This window comes from Salvelinus sp. IW2-2015, linkage group LG15, assembly GCF_002910315.2.
Source record: "Salvelinus sp. IW2-2015 linkage group LG15, ASM291031v2, whole genome shotgun sequence".
NCBI lineage: Eukaryota > Metazoa > Chordata > Actinopteri > Salmoniformes > Salmonidae > Salvelinus > Salvelinus sp. IW2-2015.
This window is the reverse complement of record NC_036855.1, coordinates 34,164,268-34,190,680: the sequence shown is the minus strand read 5'-3', so window position 1 is coordinate 34,190,680 and position 26,413 is coordinate 34,164,268. Positions and strand designations below refer to the sequence as shown.

Below are 26,413 nucleotides of genomic sequence, written 5' to 3'. Positions count from 1 at the left end.
TTGCACAGCTGTCGATATGAAATAATTGAACGGGGAAACTTGCATCCAGCCAACCAGAAAGCAAGGCGAAGCAATTCAGGCATTCTTGAAAGTCAGGACAATCCTTGTCCTGCAAAGAAACATTTATTTTTACAGTTGAAACATTTATTTAGCACGCTTGGCATYACGTTTAATCATTAGGCAATCATAATTTATTTTGAGAAAAAAAACAGTTTCCATCATCATTGCCACAATACAGAGACTTATACACAAAATAAAATCCACCCGTCGAACAGATAAACAATGTCGATCTTTAGAAAATGTGACATTGTTTTTGTCGACCTGGGTCAATGGAAACCTGCCTAGTGACAGACCAACCAAGTGTTATCTACTTATTTATTTTCTTATTGATTTAAATATCTAATACAACCCCATCCCCCACACCTTTGATTATTGTTGTTACTGATGGTCCTGTTTGTGAAAATATTTATTACCTTTAAGGATGTTGATATAATCCCCCCCCCCAAAAAAATTATATCCTTGCCTTTCATGAACCAACACTTGCACTTTATTCCCCCCCCCCCCCCCCCTCTGCTAAATTACACATTTAAAAAAAATATATTGTTAATGAATCATTCCATTTGCAATAAGTACATTGTTACATTATGCCAATAAAGAAAATGGGACAAACACCAAATTGAGAAGGCATGCAGAATTAGGCCAATAACCGTTAATTTTCCAAATCCAGAAAAGAGCCGGTAAATTCTACAACCACCGAAAAGGAAGCGATTCCCAAACCTTCCATAACAAAGCCATCACCTACAGAGAGATGAACCTAGAGAAGTGTCCTCTAAGCAAGCTGGTCCTGGGACGCTGTTCACAAACACAGACCACACATAGCCCTAGGGCAGCAACACAATTAGACCCAACCAAGTCATGAGAAAACAAAAAGATAATTACTTGACACATTGGAAAGAATTAACAAAAAAACAGAGCAAACTAGAATGCTAATTGGTCCTAAACAGAGAGTACACAGTTGCAGAATACCTGACCACTGTGACTGACCCAAAATTAAGGAAAGCTTTGACTATGTACAGCCTTGCTATTGAGAGAGGCTGCCGTAGGCAGACCTGTCTCTTGAAGACAGGCTATGTGCACACTGCCCACAAAATTTGTTGGAAACTGAGCTGCACTTCCTAACCTCCTGCCAAATGTATGACCATATTAGAGAAACATATTTCTCTCCGATTACACAAACACACAAAGAATTCAAAAACAAATCAAATGTTGATAATCTCATATCTATTGGGTGAAATGCCAGTGTGTAATCACAGCAGCAAGATTTGTGACCTGTTGCCACAAGAAAAGGGCAACCAGTGAAGAACAAACACCATTGTAAATACAACCCATATTTATGTTGATTTATTTTCCCTTTTGTACATGAACTATTTGCACATCGTTACAATATAGCCATACTATGACATTTGATATGTCTCTTCCTTTGGAACTTTTGTGAGTGTAATGTTTTCTGTTCATTTTATCATCTATTTCACTTGCTTTAGCAATGTAAACATGCCAAATAAAGCATGTTGAATTGAGAGAGAGAGGAGAGAACCCTAAATCAACAGCTTTCTATTTCTCACCTATCCCTCAGGGGACATGTGACAGCACCCTCGGGCCCTACAGGGACATATAAAGGGCCCTTACATAAACGTCCCCTAACTGGTCTGCGGGTGAAGGTTCACATCACTGGGCATAAACAACGTACAGATGTAGGATCTTATTTTGATCACTCTTTTGTTGCTGAGAATGTTCCTGTACTACAGGAAATGCAAACTAGAGTAGTCAAGGTTTAAAAAGGCTTCTAAAGTTTGTAATTTCCACTTTAAAGTGTGACTTGATTTGCCAGAACAACAAATGTCCATTAACTATAATTCACATTTATTGTTGCTGCAGGATTATTTTCCTGCTGTAGCAAACTGGCTCGAATTAAGACGGCATCTGAGTTTGAGTTTATTTTACTGGGACGGTGCACAATAATCAACGTTTCAGTAAAACTGCCGGTTTTAGCCAGCCGGCTAATTGTCAACCGCAGTCCCTGGGCAGGTTATCAAAAACAATTACAATAACAATACAGACAATCAATGAGCAGTGAGCACACGCAGAGCAACATAAGACAAGCAAGGCAAAGCATATAGACAGAGCAACATAGCACAAAAAGCAACAAGACAAAATCCATAAAAGCAACAAAGTATTTACACACCTCACAAACTACAGACAACAGACAACATGGAAAGCAGCAATACACAGCTAGAGATTATGTTCACAAGTCTGATTGGCCTTTAGCCATGGCTTCATGTTTTTTGTGAACGTGTGATAGGTGGTGCAGTTGTGTGTGTGATGGCAGTGTATTCCAAACATGGGAAGCTCTCACAGAGAAAGAAGATTGACTAAAGGTGCTTTTCCTTATGGGAACTATACATTCACCTCCCATGGCAGACCTTGTGGATCTGCTGTCATATATTTGGGTTTTCTGTTTAACAAAAGTACTGAGATGAGGGGGAGCCAGGCAATTTAGGATCTTGAATACAAGACATGTGTCAGTGTATTGCACAATATTTTTCCAACTCAGGAGCTCATGCATTCTGAGGATGTAACAGTGATGATGGCTATTGGGCTTCCTATCAAGTACTTTGAGAGCCTGTTTGTAGACAGACTGAATGGGTTTTAATGTTGTACAGCAAGCTTGGGCACAACTAGTCAAGCAGTATGTTAAGTGGGGGAGAGTCATAGATTTGAAGTACAGTTTTGCTACCTCTGTAGTCAAACACTTTTGTATTAATCGGAAATGAGCTAGGTTGAATTTGGTTATTTGAGTTACCTTTTTCACCTGCTTTTTAAAAGAGAAGTTGGAATCAAGTATGATGCCAAGGTACTTAAAATCAGATACCACCTGGAGGTTCTCCCCTGACACATAGACATCTGGCTCAGTAGCATCAGTTGCCCTCTTTGTGAAGAACATAGACAGTTTTTTTCACATTGAGATGCAAACATGAGTCACTGAGCCACTTTGTAACCTGGACCATTACAGTAGTGAGTTCTTGTGCAGCTTGTTGTTTGCATGCACATATATCATTGTACCATCTGCATACATTTGAACTTTAGACCCAGTAGACAGAAGGCAGATCATTAATGTACATACTGAACAGGAGGGGCCCCAGTATTGATCCTTGGGGCATGCCCACATCATAGCTAAGAGTGGGCAACAGCTCATTGCTCACTCTGACACGCTGAGTTCTGCCTTCAAGGTATGATTTCATCCATCTCAAGGCATCGAGGGAAAGTTGAACTTGGACAATATTGTGATGAGAACCTCATGGTTAACAGTATCAAAAGCCTTCCTTAGGTTCAGAAACACAGCCCCAACAACGCCCCCTTTGTCCATCTTGGACTTCACATTTTCCAGAAGAAAGCAGTTGGCTGTTTCTGTGGAGTGTTTTGCTCTGAAGCCAAACTGCATGGAGAGTAATGTGAAGGGGCTATTATTGAGGTGGGCAATCAGTTGTTCTGCTACACACTTTTCAACAACCTTCGACACCACAGGTAGTATACTAATGGGCCTGTAGTTACTCACATCAGCAGGGTCACCCGATTTAAAGATTGTTGTTATTATCGCGGACTTCCAGACCCTTGGAAACACCCCCTGACCAATAGATGTGTTGGTGACCTTAGTAATGGGGCCAATGAGTGACTCTGGGCTGAACTCTACCTTTCTTAAAAACTACAAACACATCTTTGGCTTTAGAGTTGTTTTTGAGCTAATCACCTTGTTCCCCTCTGAAGACCAGTTGAGTGTCATTCACTAGCACTGAGCCCAAGAAACAAGTGGAGGGGTTCTGTGTCAGTACCCTGGCAGAGTCAACAAACTAGGAATTGAAGGCTATTGCTATTTCGACTGCATCCTGTGTTAGATTGTCATTCCCCGTGATTTCTAGTCTTTTTGCAGTGTTACTATGCTCTTTCCCTGTTAACTTTTTTAGATTCTCCCAGATCAATTTAGAATTTCCCTTTGCTTCACCAATTTTGTTAATAAAAAAGTTTGCCTTGGCCTGTCTGATTTCTTTCATCACCTTATTTCTCAACATGGTAAACCTACGTCTGTCATGCTCTAATTTGGACTTTAGGGATGTTTTTAGAGCATAATCTAGTTCTTTTCATCAGTTTCCAGATTTCTCCATTTAGCCAAGGAAGAGTGCTCTTTTGGCCAGGTTTGGATTTGATTTTCTTTAGGAAGCCATTTATTGTAGTCTGGATTGTGGATAGAAAAACCTGACTATCAGCTTCCACATCTGTATTGGACAAGAGATCATTCCAGTTAATTGCGTTTTTCAAAATAATTTTGTTCACTCTTAGGTATTCTGAGTTGATCAGGCTTTCTAACAGTAGAGAGGTTAAACCTGTTCTGTAACACTACAACTACCACAATGCCACATAGTCCCTTCAATTTCCCAGCTCTAGTGCCTCATTTCCTGAAAATAGCCCTCCATATTAAAAAAGAATGTCACTCCATACATTTCCAAAGACAGTGTCCTTCACTGTCCAATTGCCCATGTTATCRGGAGCAGTTCAAGCATGCCCAGATGTTTTTCGAATCACTTACAGCCCAAAGGGACAGTGATATGATCCCAATGGTTTAATTAGCTGATCTAATTTGGCGTAAACCAGGTGGGCATGCTGCCTGCCTGAGCTGTGTTGGCACTCCCAGGGAATAGAGGCTAGTTCCCAGGCAATGCAACGGTCTCTTGGTGTGCCCGAGGGAGGCACATGTCTCTAAAGGCGTGACACGGAGGTTGTTGTTGTGTCTCTTCAGGTGTGGTGTTAATTGGCCTACCTGGCTGTAGCTAAAATGTGCTCATATCTTGGCGACCACCGGACAGATAGAACCTACACCTCTGTGACCTGAGTGTCGCGTGCGTGTGCGTGTGGCGCACTCACCCTGCAGAACCTAGATGCATGAGCCAGACTTCAGGTCACAGAACTGTACTTTCTGGTCTTTGGTACCCACTGAGAACACACAGATCAAGGGATTCATTGAGAGGTTACATACATGACTAAGACAAAGGAAAAACATCTTTACTTTCACTTTGTGTGTAAATGCTTTGTGACCCAGAGGAGAAACTGGAGGCCCTGGTTCTCTCAGATGAGACAGGAGTGTAGCTATATAAGAGAGCACTTGTGCCAGCCATTGATATACATGAGCTCACAACACAGATCATTATTCACACAGAGGGTGTGAGCAGTCAGGGAGCAAGATAATTGACAGGGATAGACACAATCAGGTTTGAGTCCATTTGTTTCAAACCCGGCAGAAGTAAAATGATAATTCTGGTCCGAGTAGCACCAGGGGCGTGGGCGGACAAAGGGAGAGTCAGTGACAGTAACATGGAGAAAGTGAGCGAAAAACACACACACACAGAGAGAGAGCGAGAGCCCCTTTGAAATGCATTGAGAGAGCGATGAGGAAAGAGAGCAGTGTGGGTGTTAAACAAGTGATTTGGCAGGTATGTACAACCAGTCTGTCCTGCTCTGTCAGCAGGGGGGCACCGCCTGGATTCCTATCATGTCTATCTAAACTGTTCCGGAGTAATTTCCAACTCCTGAGACCCCAAGGGGCATACACTTTGTCAACCCACCACACCGCTGTTTCACAATCAGCCGTCATGCGAACAGCTTTCAAAATCAGTGGAGAGAATCATTGCTGCAGGCCTTGCATCAGAACAGAAGTATGCTGTGGAATGAGCATAGCAAAAGGGGCAAAGGATTACCTTGTTGACAGGTTTACAGAATGGTTCTGCCTGGAGAGTAGAGCCAATGTTCATTCTTAGATTATATCAGTAAGACAGACTGTTCCTTGTAGCGTCAGCTGTGTTCTTTGTGTCAGTTGCACTGTCTAGTTGTGTCCATTTATTTTTTCTAATAGGTTTTTATTTTATGCACTTTGAGATTATTCTGTATAATGAAAAGAGCTTTACAAATGTAATAACGGATTATTATAGACAGTAAATAATATTTTAAGCACACAAACTTGCTATTATTGGTCTGATTGGTCAAAAGACTAATAATTGGAAAAAATATCAGAATTGGGCCGCGTAAACGCAGCAACACACACACACACACACACACGATGAGGCTGTGATTCCTGGAGATGGGGGACATGTGGTGGCAGTAGACGTTCCCTTCATACTGGAACACTTCATTGGGCTACAGACACACAGGAAGGAGAAGGAACTAATCAGCTTTAGTTCAACCTGAACATAAACCTGATCTCTATGTGCTGTAGAGGGACAACAATACTGTTCAGTCAGTCGGTCAGCCAGTCAGCATGACAGGAAAGAACACTGCCGTGACTGACACAATGGGACCAGGAGACAGAAATGAAGAATGTGGCTGTGAGACTGAGAGAGAAATGGAGCGGAGGAATGGAGGGGAGCAGAGAAGAACATGGCCGTGTGGGAGAACAGAGCACGGCAGGGGACTAAGAGGCTGGAGGAAGGCAGCAGAGTGACAGTTACAATGCAAATCCATCTGCAAACACAAGTTCCCTCTCTGGTGCCTTGGCTGCCACTGTGTGCCAATACTAGCAAGGGCTGACCCAATGGGTATACACAGAGGGGGCTCTGTCTCAACACACTCAGTCACATACACTTATCTCTTAACCTTTCATGGGCTCAGAAAATGTCAGTTTAATATAAATGAGATACAATGCTGATGCGTATCCAGGACATATCTAACCCACACATACATACTGTAGCTAGCTAGACATTTTCTCTTATACAAGGCACTTCTTAGCTGCTTAAGTGTGGTGCAGGTACTGGCTACTGATTCCTGGATCTGAATTCCTGTGTGTGTGCATGTGCGTGCCTGTGTGTGTGTATGTTTTACTGTCCTTTAGCTGACCCTTTGAGGTAACCATGGCGCCAGTGTAACTCTAGCTCAGCATAGAGCGCACCATATGAGGCAGAGCGAGAGAGAGAAGGAGTGAGCTAGAGAGCGAGAGAGAATGAGAGCGAGACAGAAAGAAAGTGAGAGACAAAAGGATGTATGTGAGAGAAAAACAACGGAAGAGAAAGAGTCTATGTAGGAATACCTTTTAGTGTCTCAGTGTCCCGGGCCTTCATGGTTTTGTCGAAGGAGCTGGACACAATTATGCCCGTGTCGAACGGGTACCACTGCACACTGAACCTGTGGACATACCGACTGGACCTGCAACACACACTCACAGTGACCATCAGAGCCTCTCTCACACACACTCGCTGTCTCTCACACTCGCTCTCTCTCACACACTCGCTCTCTCTCTCTCTCACACACTCTCTCACACCGCATTTGTTACACCACAGGCTCTAGTTTGATCTAATCTTGACTATTGCCCAGTGATATGGTCAAGTGCTGAGCAGCAGTCTTGCACTTCAATGTACACATTGGCCTAATGTCAACAGTGTGTACAGTACCAGTCAAAAGTTTGGACACACCTACTCATTCAAGGGTTTTTCTTTATTTTTACTATTTTCTACATTGTAGAATAATAGTGAAGACATTAAAACTATGTACAGCTTAGCACACTCTTAACTAGCTTCATGAGGAATGCTTTTCCAACAGTCTTGAAGGAGTACCCACATATGCTGAGCACTTGTTGGCTGCTTTTCCTTCACTCTGCGGTCCAACTCATCCCATACCATCTCATTTGGGTTGAGGTCGGGTGATTGTGGAGGCCATGTCATCTAATGCAGCACTCCATCACTCTCCTTCTTGGTCAAATAGCCCTTACACAGCCTGGAGGTGCGCTTTGGGTCATTGTCCTGTTGAAAAACAAATGATAGTCCCACTAAGCGCAAACCGTATGGGATGGCGTTTCGCTGAAGAATGCTGTGTTAGCCATGCTGGTTAAGTCTGCCTTGAATTCTAAATAAATCCCTGACAGCGTCACCAGCAAAGCACCCCCACACAATCACACCTCCTCCTCCATGCTTCATGGTGAGAACCACACATACGGCGATCATCCATTCACCTACTCTACATCTCACAAAGACACGGTGCTTGGAACCAAAAATCTCAAATTTGGACTCATCAGACCAAAGAACAGATTTCCACTGGTCTAATGTCCATTGCTCGTGTTTCTTGACCCAAGCAAGTCTCTTCTTTTTGGTGTCCCTTGGTAGTGGTTTCTTTGCAGCAATTTGACCATTAAGGCCTGATTCACACAGTCTCCTCTGAGCAGTTGATTTTGAGATGTCTGTTACTTGAACCCTGTGAAACATTTATTTGGGCTGCAATCTGAGGTACAGTTAACTCTAATGAACTTATCCTCTGCAGCAGGGGTAACTCTGGGTCTTCCTTTCCTGTGGCGGTCCTCATGAGAGCCAGATTCATCATAGCGCTTGATGGTTTTTGCGACTGCACTTGAAGAAACTTTAAAAGTTCTTGAAATTTTCCGCATTGACTGACCTTCATGTCTTTAAGTAATAATGGACTGTTTCTCTTTGCTTATTTGAGCTGCACTTGGTCTTTTACCAAATAGGGCTATTTTCTGTATACCACCCCTACCACAACACAACTGATTGGCTCAAATGCATTAAGGAAAGACATTCCACAAATTAACTTTTAACAAGGCACACCTGTTAATTGAAATGCATTCCAGGTGACTACCTCATGAAGCTGGTTGAGAGAATGCCAAGTGTGCAAAGCTGTCAAGGCAAAGGGTGGCTACTTTGAAGAATCTTAAATATAAAATATATTATGGTTTATTTGACACTTTTTTGGTTACTACATGATTCCATGTGTTATTTCATAGTTTTGATGTCTTCACTATTATTCTACAATGTAGAAAATAGTAAAAATAAAGAAAAACCCTTGAATGTGTAGGTGTGTCCAAACTTTTGACTGGTACTGTATGTCAGTCTCTCTTGACAAAGTAGAGGAGAGATTGACTGCATGTTCTTGTAAGAAATATTATACATTTCTGTATAATCCACTTACAGTGCATTCCGAAAGTAATCAGATTTTGTCATGCCAATTTTGTTACGTTATAGCCTTATTATAAATGGATTCAATAGTTTCCCCCCCCTCAATCTACACACAATACCCCATAATGACAAAGCAAAAACAGGTTTTTAGAATGTTTTACAAATTGATAATAAAAAAATAAGTATTCAGACCCTTTACTCAGTACTTTGTTGAAGCACTTTTGGCAGTGATTACAGCCTCGAGTCTTCTTGGGCTTGGCACACCAGTATTTGGGGAGTTTCTCCCATTCTTCTCTGCAGGTCCTCTCAAGCTCTGCCAGGTGTGATGGGGAGCGTCACTGCACAGCTATTTTCAGGTCTCTCCAGAGATGTTCGACCAGGTTCAAGTCTGGGCTCTGGCTGGGCCTTATCAAGGAAATTCAGAGACTTGTCCCAAAGCCACTCCTGTGTTGTCTTGGCTATGTGCTTAGGGTCGTTGTCCTGTTGGAAGGTGAACCTTCGCCCCAGTATGAGGTCCYTTCTCCCCCGATGGCTCAGTTTGGCCTGGCGGCCAAATCTAGGAAGAGTCTTGGTGGTACCAAACTTCTTCCATTTAAGAATGATGGAGGACACTGTGTTCTTGGGGAACTTCAATGTTGCATACATTTTGTGGTACCCTTCCCCAAATCTGTGCCTTGACACAATCCTGTCTCAAAGCTCTATGGACAAATCCTTCATCCTCATGGCTTGGTTTTTGCTCTGACATGCATTAAGAATGATGGAGGACACTGTGTTCTTGGGGAACTTCAATGTTGCATACATTTTGTGGTACCCTTCCCCAAATCTGTGCCTTGACACAATCCTGTCTCAAAGCTCTATGGACAAATCCTTCATCCTCATGGCTTGGTTTTTGCTCTGACATGCATTGTCAAATACATACACTACTGCTTGCACACTCATTGGCAAATAAGTGCTTTCGAGGATGCACAATAGCACATACCCTCTCTCTCACACCCACTCCTGTCCACCAATATTTAGTGAGGTACACATTTATAGTGATGCTGCCATCTAGTGGGTGCCATCAGATATGTGAGCCACACACACCTGTCTACCATGCACACTGCTTTACAGGTGTACTGTGGTTTCCTGCTTTTGTTCTCCAGGTCAAACACCACAATCACTCCATCTGCCCCTCTAGATAGCATGCTACAGAACAGCCAAGAGGAGAGGGTTAGCTTCCAACAGCACCAGGAGGACTCTAAAGATGTGCTACCTAGGCAACACATGTCCATGTTGAGTTGTTGTAGGTTGCTTGCTCATGTATCAAGTTTTGTTGAAATCAGGTTATGAGGGAAGCATGCAGTACGTTATAGGCCTAGGCTATATGGTAATCATAACAAAATAATGTTCTCAATTGTAATATTGTCAGACCTACTACCAATGACAGGGTGAAAAGATATTTCATATTTAATGATACAAATAAACTTTGATTTAATTTTACTTACTAAATAGGCTACACATCAGGAAACAAGCATCATTCAAACTCACGTATAAAAGGGAATCCATCAGAGAAACAATGGAATAGTGTTCACAGATGGGATGATGATTTGGCCAACTTTCCCCCTCACTGTTGACTCTGCCCGTCTCAGGCAAAGTGTGTCGTCAAGTCCAGCCTGTCTTGCTGTTAGAAACCCCAACAACTTCCCTCAATATATGTATATTTAAATAATTTAGCTAGCTAGCATGACTGTTTGTTATGGTTGTTCTAAAGCTAGCATAGCATAACTAGTTTGGCTAACCACGTACAAATTCAATGTCGTTAGCTACTAAGCCAGTTTTGCAAACGTTTTTTGTGTACAATAAATCTCTGTGATCTGGATTTATAAAAAGTCAATAGAATCATTTGAATCAGTCAAATTTCACGCTCTGTCTTATTTAAACTGATTTAGCAAGCTAGTTTAGCTCCAGCCAACAAGGGGTGTGCGCGGCCATGTTGTTACGTCAGGATTTTTGAGCCCTCGCTGGTATAACAAGTGCACTGATTGGTTCCTCTGATTCTGCCATCCAATTAAAACATATCTTACTGTTGTCTGTTTTTAGATACGTTTTAGATACGGGAGATTGCATAAACAACAAATCCAATTGAACATGCGTTGATAGTTGAGGTTGTGTGGTGAAAAATACGAGCCCGATAGCTATATCATATTTTTTTWAATATGAGCAGGATCGGGGGTCTATTACGCCGGAGCTTTGGGTTGATAAAAGAACATGTGGGCACCGACCATTTAGGAAATAAATATTACTTGCAGCCCGAGCAAAAAACTTGGACGGGTAAGTTGCTAACGCTTTAGCTACCTCATCCCTAGAAACTTTGACCTAGACAGCCACCTCTGTTACGTTATTGTTGTCCTAGCTATAAGTAGCGTTAGCTATCTTCTGGAACTCTCCAGATTTATTAGCCACCTACTTTAACTAGAAGCTACACGGTTTAGATGGCTAGCTAACGTTACAGTAAATGGTATAGGCTACAAAGTAAGCAAATGTAACAGTTGCTATGTTAGCTAGCAAATATTCGTTTTAATATGTAAAATTATAGCTAGCTCAAACCGTGACCAAATCTTCCTACACAATTTAATTTTAATCGAGATTATTACGTGGCATTGAATTCTGATCTCTTTGCTACATGTTATTGAGATCTTGGCTGTTGCTTTTTGTTTCATGTAAGATATGACCACTAGATGGAGGACGTGTACCTGTTTTGATATATCCCAAACAAATCACATCAGTTTCTTCAATAAATTCCATACACTCCTCTTCATTGTATGTTAATTGAAACACATTTGACACGTCAAAGCTCAGTGAAGCCCATCTCTGTTAAAACATACCATCATCAATGCCATCAAAATATGGCACTGCAACCCTGTCACATAATTACAATAAATTAATCTCTCTCTACTCTTCAGACATTTCCATTCAACCTTTGTTTGAGGATGTAGAATGAGGTCATATTTCTCAGCTGAGAAAGATGGTGTGTATGTAGCTTAATATATAAGCCAAGCCTCAGATGTGAGTCAGCAGACTAAGCTGTGGTGACTAGGCACTGTTGTCCCTCAGGTAGCAAGGTTCTTAGTAGGCAAGGTCGAGGACATTCAGGCTGTTCTGTAGACTGAAATAGCTTCCTTACCTCGTCTCCTTTCCTTCACCAATGACTTGACAAGGCTTGACATTGTAGCAGGGATACATCCTTCTTCAATTTATAAGTAAGGAGTGTGTGTTGTCTCAGCATCTAGTTTGAAAAATGCAAAACAATGTGATTGAAATTCACCCAGTCCTTTCACGTGTCAGTACTATCTAGGAGAGAGGAGATTTAGGATCAGTTTTGCCTTTTAGATAGATCATAATGAATCCGGTTAGTATGGATGGGGGGGGACCTGATCTTTGCTCAGAAATCTCAACGTACAAGGGAGTTGAGCGTTGACTAGTGTGGGTGGATTGGAGCTCCGACTACATTGAGTCGCTGTCAGTTGATACCTGTAAAATCTTAAACGCTTACAGTGTACGTATGTTTGTCCTATGTAAAGTCGGGCCTGTCTTTGTTTGCTTAAATCCATACTTTTGAATGAAACTTTTGTCAAATACAACCACCAACCTTTTCTTAGTTTCAATTGCTCTAAAATGTAGATTACCCTACGTAATCTGAGATTAAATTGGGGCATTCGCGCTGAGTTGCCATTTTAGAGCAATAGAAACTAGGAAACGGTTGGTGTGGATTTCAGCAAACAAAGACAGGCCCGATTTTACACAGGACAAACATAGGTACATGGTAAGGGTTTAACATTTTACAGTATCGACTGACAGCAACTCGATGTAGTGAGAGCTCCAGTCCGCCCACACTCGTCCTATTGAAATGGTTTGACTAGGTCTGCATTTTCAATCCGTAAACCCATGTTAGCTTTATTAATTTACCAAGATGATCTCCCTCTCGTGGTGTAGGATTTAGCGAGGAGATATTGGCCTGGTACCCATTCACTCACTAACTGCGTCATTTGTGGGGGACGACATGTTTACTGTTGCCTTGTTGTTGTCGTCATGTTTGTTTGCGAGACATCTGCCCACCTCGTCTTATTTATTAACGTGAAGTTATCCGTAAGTTATTTCAAAGCATGTAGGTGGCTGGGTATTCAAACGTCGTAGAGGCCTGTGTTCAGCACAGTCTAGGCCTAGGCTACTGCACAGGGAAGACCTCTTTTGTTATTCAGTCATTAGGCATACGGTGATTTCTCAATGGGACCTCTTGTGCATGAATAGCCTAGGCCTCAAGTACATGCAGACYTATGTCATCACATATTGGCTGTGTAATGACACGGGTCATAATGGTTGATTCTCCACTCACTCTTCCTCACCACAGGGCTACTACCACACACACCATTGGCGTAGCACACAACCCCGTAGCCCCGACAAGCTTTACACCCTCCCACCCATGTCCTCATTACATGTAGTGCAACTACAACACTCATGGTCTGTAAAGTTCTCTACTTTTGATAGATTTAAACGAACAATATTGGAATCACCATAGTCGCAACTATAAACTGTCAACTCCTTCTGCCTGATAGATTCAAATAGAATATGCTTTTTGGTTCAAATATGTGACATTTAACTAGGTTTTAAAGCCCTAAAGCAGCTGAGGAAAACTAAATTGCTACTGTGTGAATGAAAAAGAAAAAATCTGTCCGATTTTTGTCTAATGTCAACTCAACTCCGTCAGTGCGGACAAATCTGATAGAATGTTTGTTTTATTGGGGATTTACAAATCAATCATTTTCCATATTTTGCAAATGTTTGTATTGAACTTTTTATTTTTAAAGACACATGTCTGTTTTGAGTATCTGTTGTCAACTCAGTCAGTGGCTTGTCAACTCCGTCACGGATGGCTAACGCCCTTAAACTTTTATTTCTTCTTCTCAATATTCTGCAAAAATATTTTCATCACTATTCCGCAACACATGTTTGAACAATTTGAAGTATTTGCCGTGCAGGACCTAAGGGATAATGTTTGCTTTAGAAGTGTTGTTTTATGTTCTAAATCTAGGAAAACCGGTCATAATGCTAACGAAATTAGAGCATTTAGTAGTGCTATAAAACTAAACAAAGATAAGTTTGGAGATTTGTATTACATATTGCCTTGCTCGGACCTTGCGCGGAGCCCCTGCGAAACTGCGCTACGCCACTGACGCACGCGATCTCTCCTCTTTCTTTCGCTCCAACCTTGTAGAAATAAAGGGGATGTATTATTAAGTTCATACGTCTTGCTCTTTTWAAAAAAATCTTAAACTGCACAGACAGACTGCAGGCTCTTTACAACAGCAATGCAGGTGGAGGAGGAAACTATTTCTCTCTCCCTCCCCCTCTCTTTAGTAAAATCATAGGTAACTCTCTCTCTCTCAACTATCTGCTCAATCTATTCACCTGTCCCTATTCGTCAGTCCTCCTTTGATTTATTTATTTTTTGTACTTTAGTGCTCCTATTTTCTATCCCTCTCAATCTGTTGGGCTGTATGAAACTGGGGCGTAAGTAATATAATGCTGGGTGTTGTGTTCGGTTGCCCAGGACAGAATTGGAAAAAGCAGAGGGGAAAATATTCCAGTGTTATATTGTTCAAGCTATCTCTATCCTCTCCCTTCTATCACTTTCCCCCTCTATCACTTTATTTTTTCTCTCTCTCACTCCCTCCCTTCCTCTCTCCCTGTAATCCAGCTCTTTTTGATGCCTGTCCAGAGCTGTGTAGAATATCAGAGTGGTTGTGTTATGTGAAAGGCTGGGCCCAGCAACATACTACAGTACCCTTGTAAATGTACACAGAGCCTCTTTTAGCCTGGTTGCCAGTCCATTCTAGCTTTAGCTAACTCCTTTTGGCTTAGCCAGTCTGTTTCTCCTTTAGCATTTCTATCTGATAAATGGAATGAGTACACAGAACAGACTATCTATGCCTCTGCCATAGATATGAAAAGTAGGCCTAACTCCATGTCCCTAGCCTGGGCTGCCTGGTGGCTATTGGTTAGCCAGATCTGTTTCCAAACATGACAACAACAAAGGAGTTGGCTGAAGGCAAACTCGGCCTAGATCTGGCTACCAGGCTGTCCGTATGAACACAGAGCATAAGCCTATCCCTTTCTGTGCTCCTCTGTCTTTCTGTGTCTCTATACTGTATGTACCCAGACTGGCTCAACCTCACTGCAGGGACGCCCTATCACACTGACTGGAAGAAAGCAAGGCATTCTGGAGATTGGCCCATTTGTCTTAATGGCAGCCGGGCTGCAGCACTGACGCCCATCCCCTCTTATTTAGGGAGAGCGGAGAGGAGAGCTGACATTATCGCCCGCTGCAGGCGGATTGGAAAATAATTGCCTGTATGATTGCAAWTTTTTTTCCCTTGCCTCTTTGAGGAGGTGTAGCCTTTGTCTTGGAATCAGTGGCTGCTCAATAGTGGACAGGGGAAAGGCAGCCCCTTTCATGTGGCAGTGAAAAGGATGTATTTTTAGTGCTATTCACTTAGCGCTGTATGCTATGCAGTTTTAATCTATTGGTCCGTGCGCTGTGCGAGGAGGAATCTGAGGGCTTCAGAGGTGCACCACACTGTGCGAGAGAAAAGAGGCATTGACTTGTCCTCCTGTTACTATCCTCTCCCTTTGTCTATTATTTATTTGATTCTGAGGCTCTGTTCCATGAAGTGAAAACTGAAAGGCTTTCGGTTGGTTCTGCCTTTTCAGGTTGTCTAGTGTGGGAGGGGAGGTTGTGTGCGCGTGCACGTTTGCAAACCTAAAGAGAACGAGCTAGTGAATTCTCAACACTTCATGCCTTAGCACACTTAACACAACAACAGATGGCTGTGTGTCATCGGAGCGTTMATTCGGGCTGCATATATTCCATGGAAGAAGTCACAGCCGAGAGCGACTGGGGTCCAAAAGGCTGTTTACTCAGCCACAAGCTGTCCCCAGGGGGAGATGAAGGAAGCTGTAGGCCTCTCTTCAACGCCAGCACTGGGTTTGTCATGGAGGCCTATGACCAAAAGCTGCCTGGGGTATTAAATCATCTTCATTGAATGGCAGCGTTGCCATGCTTTGGTTTTCAATGAAGGTTGTTTACCCATCATCATGCCAAGTTCATCTAGCTGCATGCAATGTTATCCTCCTATGGACACACATTAGCCAGGCCTTAAGTGTTATTTTATTGGAACAGGTTTAGATTTAATAACGTGTCATTGCACCTCAAAAAGCACAAGAAAGAAGTCTAACACCCGCCATCTCTAGTTTGTTCTCTACTGTACGGGAAACTGTTGAGCGTGAAGAACCCAGCAGCTTTGGTGCGCCTAGCAACTACTACCATACCCTGTTCAAAGGCACTTAAATCTTTTGTCTTGCCCATTCACCAGCTGAATGGCACACATACATAATCCATGTCTCAAGTCTTAAAAATCCTCCTTTAACCTCTCTCCTCCCCTTCATCTACACTGATTTTTGAAGTGGATTTAACAAGTATCAACAAAGGATCATGGCCCGGTTGCATAAAACACCTGAAGTAAATTTTCCCCTTAATTTCCTTAACTTTAAGTCTGTTGCACAGAACATTTTAAGGTCAATTTCACCCTTAAATTACAGGACCTCATGGGCACCCTTAAGTGCTTCATTCAGTATGGATATCAATGTCAACAGCATTTGTGGAGGTGACTGTTACTTTCATCTGCACTGGTTACAAAAGGAAAACATCAACCAGCTAGCTACTTAGCTAAACAGTGGAAGGTGCACAATCCATGGCTACTAAGCTAGCTGGCTAGCTGGCAAAATAGCTTTCATTTTGTGAGAGAGAATTTCTCTCTAAGGTTTAGTTAGTGAATCAGGCCGTCTCCATGGTAACCAGATACTCTTTCTGTCATACATACCGTAAAACTCCTTAAGGGTTAAGTATGCCCTTACCTAAGGAAATATTTTAGGGCTCTGTGCAACGCTCTTAAACAATTCTCTTAGGTAAGGGAAAATTATTCCTTAAGGTAAGCACTTAAGATGTTTTATGTAACCGGGGGGGCCTTTCATACCAAATATTGGCCCCCAGCCCCCAAAAATTGCCCCCTAAATTACATTATTTTCATCCCGCTATGCAAACAAGGCTGATTTTTGTGACAATTTTACTGTTTAAACAAGCTTTGTTTAGCTAATAAGATGAAAACACTACTTTTGGGTACCGTGTTAACATTACAACATGAAATCCATGTCTTAAACATTGCTACATTTCGGGAAATAGCAAAGAACAAGTGTAATCTGCATGACACAGTGTTACTTACGTTACAGATCACAGTCAGCTAATTTCCACTCCATATGCAAATCCGTTTGAGTCATACACTGGTTTGTTTGGCTGGCATGTTTTTATTTTAAGCTGCCCTTCCTTTATCTACACTGAAATAATATTTAATTTGTCCTCTTATGATTTGTTTTCTCTCGCATAGCTCATTAGTACACCTTTGTGGTTGAATATATATTGTAGGTCCTAGGATACGACACTGAATAATGTGGAACTAACAAATACCGTCAAGGGATACCTTACAATTTACAATAATGAACACCTTGTGAAACAGCTGTGAAAACCAATCTGCCGACCATTTACGATTTAAATATATAAACGTTTAGATTTTTGGTACAGTTGTCATTTAATTTATTTTCACAGATTATTTGTACACTCACATGGTAATCCTAGACTTGTTCTCAACAGGCAGCCAGTCTCGGAAAGGGGGATTTGAACAGGGAGACTGCAAAGTCCAGGCACTGCTGCTCTCTTTGCTCTGACTGTTTGCAGTGCTAGTGTTTTTAGTTCATCTGTGTATCTCACATATTATGTGCCCAGTATGATAGAGCAAGAACTTTCTTAGCAGATAATGACAATTACAGTAGCTGTAGATGTAATGAAAAGTTGGAGGGTGGTTGGTAATGGAGGACATTAGGTGGATCCACGTCTGTGTGTTTGGCAGAAACCCTAGGTCATGGATAACAGGAGCAGAGTTAAAGGGAACAGGGTAAGAGACAGACGTAAACAAGCAAACACACAGGTTACACTTTACTGTGAGAAAATGTATGGATTAGTGCATTGTTATAAATTGGAGATATGTACTTTAACAGTTTTTGAAAGTATAGCCTACTTCAAGCTGGTCCCCCTCTGAGAATCAGACTGGCTCTGGTGGATGGGATACCTCCTGGGTGGCTCGGACAGTCGATGGTCCTGAAGTCATTTTGGCAAAGTAAATTGAAGGAGGTAGATGTTTATAAGCTCAGCATAACTACCATTTCTTGCTTTTTCAAGTGTCAACCAAAGCTTAACATACTTTGTCTATTGGGCTTCAACGAAGTGTATGGCGTCAGAGCTTTCGGTGGTCGACCGTCCAACTGGAGAAGATTGCTGGCTTCCACAGAGGTAACCCTAGGAAGACAAAAATATCAGTGTTAGGAGAACAGGAGCAGAGTTAAAGGGGACAGGGTATATGCAATTGCATTGTTYACCTCGGTAAACAGCTGCAGCTCCTGTGCGTACAGCAGGTGATAGAGCGAGTCCTCGGTGGAGGCCTGGACGCTGCTGTTGTGTGCAAAGAGAATTACCTTCATGTTGTCCTCCCACCGTTCCTGGTACGTCAAGGGACTTGCCCATGGCAGTCTTGAGGGTCTGGTTGGTCCAATCAAACAAACTTGGAGGGGGTAGGAAACACAGCTGAAATTGGAAGTTTACATACACCGTAGCCAAATACATTTAAACTCCGTTTTTTTTTTTTTTACAATTCCTGACATTTAATCCTAGTAAAAATTCCCTGTCTTAGGTCAGTTAGAATTACCACTTTATTTTAAGAATGTGAAATGTCAGAATAATAGGATAATTATTTATTTCAGCTTTTATTTCTTTCATCACATTCCCAGTGGGTCAGAAGTTTACATACACTCAATTAGTATTTGGTAGCATTGCCTTTAAATGGTTTAACTTGGGTCTAATGTTTCGGGTAGCCTTCCACAAGCTTCCCACAATAAGTTTGGTGAATTTTGGCCCATTCCTCCTGACAGAGCTAATGTAACTTGAGTCAGGTTTGTAGGCCTCCTTGCCCACCCACACATGTTCTATTATTGACTTTGTTGTCCTTAAGCCATTTTGTCAAGACTTTGGAAGTATGTTTGGGGTCATTGTCCATTTGGAAGACCCATTTGCGACCAAGCTTTAACTTCCTGACAACTGTCTTGAGATGTTGCTTAAATATATCCAAATCATTTTCCTCCTTCATGATGCTATCTATTTTGTGAAGTGCACCAGTCCCTCCTGCAGCAAAGCACCCCCACAACATGATGCTGCCACCCCCTTGCTTCACGGTTGGGATGGTGTTCTTCAGCTTGCAAGCACTCCCTTTTTCCTCCAAACATAATAATGGTCATTATGGCCAAACTGTTCTATTTTTGTTTCATCAGACCAGAGGGCATTTCTACAAAAAGTACGACCTTTGTCCCCATGTGCATTTGCAAACCGTAGTCTGTTTTTTTTATGGCGGTTTTGGAGCAGTGGYTTCTTCCTTGTTGAGCGGCCTTTCAGGTTATGTCGATATTGGACTTGTTTTACTGTGGATATAGATACTTTTGTACCTGTTTCCTCCAGTATCTTCACATGGTACTTTGCTGCTGTTCTGTGATTGATTTGCACTTTTCGCACCAAAGTACTTTCATCTCTAGGAGACAGACGGCTGCGTGGTCCCATGGTGTTTATACTTGCGTACCATTGTTTGTACAGATGAACGTGGTACCTTCAGGCGTTTGGAAATTGCTCCCAAAGATGAACCAGACTTGTGGAGGTCTACAATTCTTTTCTGAGGTCTTGGCTGATTTCTTTTGATTTTCCCATGATGTCAAGCAAAGAGGCACTGAGTTTGAAGGTAGACCTTGAAATACATCCACAGGTACACCTCCAATTGACTCAAATGATGTCAATTAGCCTATCAGAAGCTTCTAAAGTCATGACATAATTTTCTGGAATTTTCCAAGCTGTTTAAAGGCACAGTCAACTTAGCGAATGTAAACTTCTGACCCACTAGAATTGTGATGCAGTGAATTATAAGTGAAATAATCTGTCTGTAAACAATTGTTGGAAAATATGACTTGTCATGCACAAAGTAGATGTCCTAACCAACTAGCCAAACTACAGTTTGTTTACAAGAAAATTGTGGAGTGGTTGAAAAACGAGTTAATGACTCCATCCTAAGTGTATGTAAACGTCCGACTTCAACTGTATCTATTGACAATGTAAGATATTGAAATACACAAAAAAAAACTAAAGTATATGGACACCTCTTCAAATTAGTGGATTCGGCTATTTCAGCCACACCCGTTGCTGACAGGTGTATAAAATCGAGCACACGTCCATGCAATCTCCATAGACAAACATTGGCAGTAGAATAGCCTTACTGAAGGGCTCAGTGGCATTCAACGTGGCACTGTCATAGGATGCCACCTTTCCAACAAGTCAGTGTCTCAAATTTCTGCCCTGCTAGAGCTACCCTGGTCAACGTTAAGTGTTGTTATTGTGAGGTGGAAACGTCTAGGAGCAACAACAACTCAGCCGTGAAGTGGTAGGCCATACAAGCTTACAGAACAGGAACGCAGAGTGCTGAAGCGCGTAAATTCATCTGTCTTAAGTTGCAACACTCACTACCAAGTTCCAAACTGCCTCTGGAAGCAATGTCAGCACAAGAACGGTTCATTTGGTGCTTCATAAATGGGTTTCCATGGCCGAGCAGACGTACACAAGCCTTAGATCACCATGCGCAATGCCAAGCATCGGCTGGGGTGGTGTAAAGCTCTCAACAAGTGGACTCTGGAGCAGTGGAAACGCAAGTGTTGTCTGGCGTGATGAATCACGCTTCACCATCTGGCAGGCCGACGGATGAATCTGGGTTTGGCAGATGCCAGGAAAACACTACCTGACACAATTTATAGTGCTAACTGTAAAGTTTGGTGGAGGCGGATTAATGGTCTGGGGCTGTTTTTCATGGTTCGGGCTAGGCCCCTTAGTTCCAGTGAAGGGAAATCTTAACGCAATAGCATACAATGACATTCTAGACGATTCTGTGCTTCCAACTTTGTGGCAACAGTTTGGGGAAGGCCCTTTTCTTCTTTCAGCATGACAATGCCCCTGTGCACAAAGTGAGATCCATACAGGAAAAATGGTTTGACGATCGATGTGGAAGAACTTGACTGGCCTGCACAGAGCCCCGACCTCCTTTGGGATGAATTGGAATGCAGACTGCGAGCCAGGCCTAATCGCCCAACATCAGTGCCGACCTCTTGTGGCTGAATGGAAGTCCCCGCAGCAATGTTCCAACATCTGGTGGAAAGCCTTCCCTGAAGAGTGGAGGCTGTTAAAGCAGCAAAGGGGGACCAACTACATATTAATGTAAATGATTTTGGAATGGGATATTTGACGAGCAGTTGTCCACATACTTTTGGTCATGTAGTGTATGTCTGATCATGTACGACGGAAAAACAAAAACTAATTGTAAAAAACAAACAAAACAATCCATTGGTGACAGWATATAACCTATAACATCCGTACCTTGTTCCAGAGTTCCAGAGTTCACGACCTTGGTCAGTCAAGATGACCTCAGGAGAACCGTGGGTGTAAATAGCCTATGTGGCTTCGCCAGTCTCGTCCTTGATGGGTATCATACAAAATGAAAATCACATTTTGGTTTCAAGCACCCTTTTTAATGGGGTACAGAAGGACATTTTAGAGTTAAGCACGTTCTCTTCCTTTACTGGCCTTAATGAGTATTGCCTCCACCCACTTGGTAAAGTGTTCGGTTGCCGTCAGACACCAGCTGTTGCCATTCCTGGATTTCGTGAAGGGGCCGATGAGGTTAACCCGTAACATTTTAAAGTGTTAGAGAAGATGRCTTTATTCTTACCCGTATTTGTGTCGTACAATATGCAGATGTTTGTAAGGATACTGACACATTCACATTCTATAATATTGAACTCTGCTGTGAACAAATAAAGCAACCATTACAAAACAACTTATCAGGGCAAAATGTGAATTGTGACACTTACCGTCCATGTGCCATGGTGAAACAACTGATGGGCTTCAACTCCGGCGCCACAGTCTTCGCCCTCTCAAACTTCTGGCAGGCTAGACAGGTACTTACCTTCAAGCACAACGTGACAATTTGAAACATTGTGTGCTCTCTGATATGACATTCATTAAAAACATMATAATTTCACGTATAATAGAATGTGATTGATAAACAAAAGGTTATTTCACATGCCCAGCTAACCACATCCTTTACAAYCTCACGCCAGAAGAAGCGTAGGTTGATTTTTGGCAACCATGCACTTCACTCTGAAATGGCCAGCATGCATCTCGGTCAGCACGGCCTCCTTCTCCTCCTTACTGAAAATCACCCTCCTGTGTGGCTGGCCATCCTGCCCTTGTAGGTACATGTGATTGCCTAACAAGTTGGAAGAGAAGAGTTGTTGAAATACTCAAGTCTTAAGTAAATTTGCACTGCTCTCTTTAATCCTCACTCCCCCCCTCCCCTTTCTGTGTCTATTTAAGGGAAGTTGGAATTACCATAATTGCTTACACCTATCCATTTGATTGATCAGGTTTAATTTATAGCTAGATACCTCAACATAATAGACATGTATAGATGGCAACATGTAGATGACCAACTAGCTAGATGGAAAATGGTTGTACATAGCTAAATCCTTCCAGTTATCTATTAGAATCGACACACAAAACCTCAATGACAAAGCGAAAACAGGTTTTTTGAAATGTTTGCAAATTTATTAAAAATAAAAAACTTATTTACATAGGTATTCAGACCCTTTGCTATGAGACTCGAAATTGAGCTCAGGTGTATCCTGTTTCCATTTGATCATCCTTGAGATGTTTCTACAATTTGATTGGAGTCCACCTGTGGTAAATTCAATTGATTGGACATGATTTGGAAAGGCTCACACCTCTCTATATAAGTTCCCACAGCTGACAAGAACACGGTGGCTTCCATCATTCTTAAATTACTCTTCCTAGAGTTGGCCGTCTGGCCAAACTGAGCTATCGGGGAGAAGGCCTTGGTCAGGGAGGTGTACAAGAACCTGATGGTCACTCTGACAGAGCTGCAGAGTTCCTCTGTGGAGATGGGAGAACCTTCCAAAAGGACAACCATCTCTGCAGCACTCCACCAATCAGGCCTTTATGGTAGAGTGGCCAGACGGAAACCGCTCCTCAGTAAAAGGCACATGACAGCCCGCTTGGAGTTTGCCAAAAGACACCTAAAGGACTGTCAGACCATGAGAAACAAGATGCTATGGTCTGATGAAACTAAGATGGAACTCTTTGGTCTGAATACCAAGCGTCACGTTTGGAGGAAACATGGCACCACCCCTCAATGTGCGCATGTAGGTAGAGTTATTAAAGTGACTATAAATAGATAATAACAGAGTAGCAGCGGCGTAAAAGAGGGGGTGGGCAATGCAAATAGTCTGGGTAGACATTTGATTAGATGTTCAGGAGTCTTATGGCTTGGGGTAGAAGCTGTTAACTTCTCTGGGATATGTGGGACGCAGAGAGCCACATCAAATTACAGAAATACTCATCATGAACATTGATACAAGTGTTAAACACACAATTAAAGAAACTTCTCCTTAATGCAACCGCTGTGTCAGATTTCAAAAAGGCTTTACGGCGAAAGCACACCTTGCGATTATGTTAGGTCAGCGCCAAGTCACAGAAAAACATACAGCAATTTTCCAAAGAAGGAGAGGTGTCACAACTCAGAAATAGCGTTATAAATATTCACTTACCTTTGATGATCTTCATCGGAATGCACTCCCAGGAATCCAAGTTCCACAATAAATGTTTGTTTTGTTCGATAAAGTCCATTTATGTCCAAATACCTCCTTTTTGTAAGTAATCCAAGTGCGCGAGCAATTAGTTCAGACGAAAAGTAAAAAAAAGTTATTACAGTTCGTAGAAACATGTCAAACGATGTATAGATGTTTTTAATCATAAATCTTCAATAATGTTTCAACCGGACAATTCCTTTCTCTTTAGAAATGAAAAGGAACGCAGCTCGCTCTCGCGGCCTCGCGCCTGACTTAGCTCATGGCATTCTGCCAGACCACTTAGTCAATCAGCTCTTATTTGCTCCCCCTTCACAGTACAAGCCTGAAACAAGGTTCTAAAGACTGTTGACATCTAGTGGAAGCCTTACGAAGTGCAATATGACCCCATAGACACTGTATATTGGATAGGCAAAGACTTAAAAACCTCAGATTTCCCACTTCCTGGTTGGATTTTTTTCTCAGGTTTTTGCCTGCCATATGAGTTATGTTATACTCAGACATCATTCAAACAGTTTTAGAAACTTCAGAGTGTTTTCTATCCAAATCTACTAATAATATGCATATCTTAGCTTCTGGGCCTGAGTAGCAGGCAGTTTACTCTGGGCACCTTATTCATCCAAGCTACTCAATACTGCCCCCCAGCCATAAGAAGTTAATCTTCCTCGGAGGTCGTCGATTTTATTTTCCAGTGATTGCATGTTAGCTAGTAGAACGGAAGGCAGTGGGGGTTTATTTGATCGCCTACGAATTCTCAGAAGGCAGCCGACCTCCGTCCTCTTTTTCTTCGTCTTCTCTTTACACAAATGACGGGGATATGTGCCTGTTTCCAGGAAAGTAGTATGTCCTTCACGTCAAACTCGTTTAAGATAAAAAAGCTTCTGCCAGATCGTGGTGAGTAATCACGGTTCTGATGTCCAGAAGTTATTTTCGGTCATAAGAGACGGTAGCAGCAATATTATGTACAGAATAAGTTTTAAAAAAGTTACAAACAACGCAAAAAACGAACAAAAAACTGTTGGTTAGAGCACGTAAAACATCAGCCATCTTCTCCGGCGCCATGATACAATTCTTCAGAGATCCTTGATGAAAACCTGCTCCAGAGCGCTCATGACCTCAGACTCGGGCGACAGTTCACCTTCCAACAGGACAACGACCCTAAGCACACAGCCAAGACAATGCATTAATGGCTTCGGGACTAGTCTCTGAATGTCCTTGAGTGGCTCAGCTAGAGCCCGGACTTGAACCTGATCGAACATCTCTGGAGAGACCTGAAAATAGCTGTGCAGCGACGCTCCACAACCAACCTGACAGAGCTTGAGAGGATCTGCAGAGAATGGGAGAAACTCCCCCAAATAGAGGTCTGCAAAGGTTGTAGCTTCATACCCAAGAAGACTTGAGGCTGTAATCACTGCCAAAGGTGCTTCAACAAAGTACTGAGTAAAGGATCTGAATACTTCTGTAAATGTGATATTTCAGTTTATTTTTTATACATTTGCAAAAAAAATCTCAACGCCTGGGTTATGGTGTGTAGATTGCTGAGATTAAAAAAATAAAAAAATAAAATTTWAAATTWAAAAAAAATCTATTTTATAATAAGGCTGTAATGTAACAAAGTGGAAAAAGTCAAGGGGTCTGAATATTTTCTGAATGAACTGTATAAAGACAAATATATGGTAAACAAAGGGTTCTCTTTTCGGTTCTCTGAAGCAGTAGGTAGTCAGCAGGTAGTCGCCGTCAAAAACACCGTCCTTGGTGAGAAATTCTGAGGTAATAATGTTGCGCGGACTGAGCGAGCACTTATGAGGTGAAATAGAACCACTTCTGCCCGAGGCCTCCGTCCTTTGCGACCGCTACGAAGTAAAAATGGAGCCAATCAACCAGCATGGCAATGGACGTTTTGGTTAATTACTTAGGCCGGTCAAAATTTTGCAAGTTCTAACAACAACCCTAGCAACAGAAGCTAGAACTCATCGAATCCCATTGTGATGCAGGGGGAGACACTTTTTGGCGTGACAGGCCCATAGCTTTCACCTGGTCAGTCTGTCATGGAACGAGCAGGTGTTCTTAATGTTTTATGGACTATTTTCACAATGAGGTTGGAATAATATTGTGTAAATTTATTATAATGCCCTTTTATTGTAAGAGCTGTTTGAAAAGACCACCTGAAATTTCTTCCTGTTTTGGTGGAAGGGAGTTTTGGCCTTCCATGGTGACATCATCATGCGGTAAATTTACTTAATAGACCCATGAGAAAGAGTTCCAAACCCCTCTGCCAATAACAGCACATTTTCTGTTTTTCCCTCCCCACTCAAACCATTCCCAGACAGTCCTAGCAAAATTATTACTTGAGAAATTGCTTTTTTCTTTAAATTAAAATGGTTTCTTAGCAATCACAGTGAGGTACTTAATTGTTACGGAAATTATTTGATATTGAGATACAAATGGCTGCATTGGACCTTTTAAAAAAAATACTTTTTCTGCTAGATGTTTCCTAAGACCCCTTTTCCAGGAAACAAAGCCTT

General features: G+C 42.1%; 1 protein-coding gene and 1 long non-coding RNA gene across 3 annotated transcripts in view; one reads left to right on the top strand and one right to left on the bottom strand.

Moving 5' to 3' along the window:
* Positions 1-575: 575 nt before the first annotated feature.
* Positions 576-10,965, bottom strand: LOC111973867 (uncharacterized). Of its 2 annotated transcripts, none has more exons than XR_011481029.1 (3): positions 10,527-10,965; positions 7,127-7,835; positions 576-6,240 (listed from the first exon to the last, which is right to left on the bottom strand). It is a non-coding gene; the product is annotated as an uncharacterized lncRNA (long non-coding RNA). The 2 variants fall into 2 exon arrangements; XR_002878650.3 differs by having other exon boundaries at positions 7,127-7,242.
* A 114-nt stretch (positions 10,966-11,079) lies between these two features.
* Positions 11,080-26,413, top strand: part of ndufaf2 (NADH:ubiquinone oxidoreductase complex assembly factor 2) — a 29,739-nt gene continuing 14,405 nt past the window's right edge. The window contains exon 1 of the mRNA XM_024001833.2: positions 11,080-11,309. Within this exon, the coding sequence (XP_023857601.1) occupies positions 11,195-11,309 (115 nt within the window). The 5' untranslated portion in view covers positions 11,080-11,194. The remainder of the gene's footprint in view (positions 11,310-26,413) is intronic.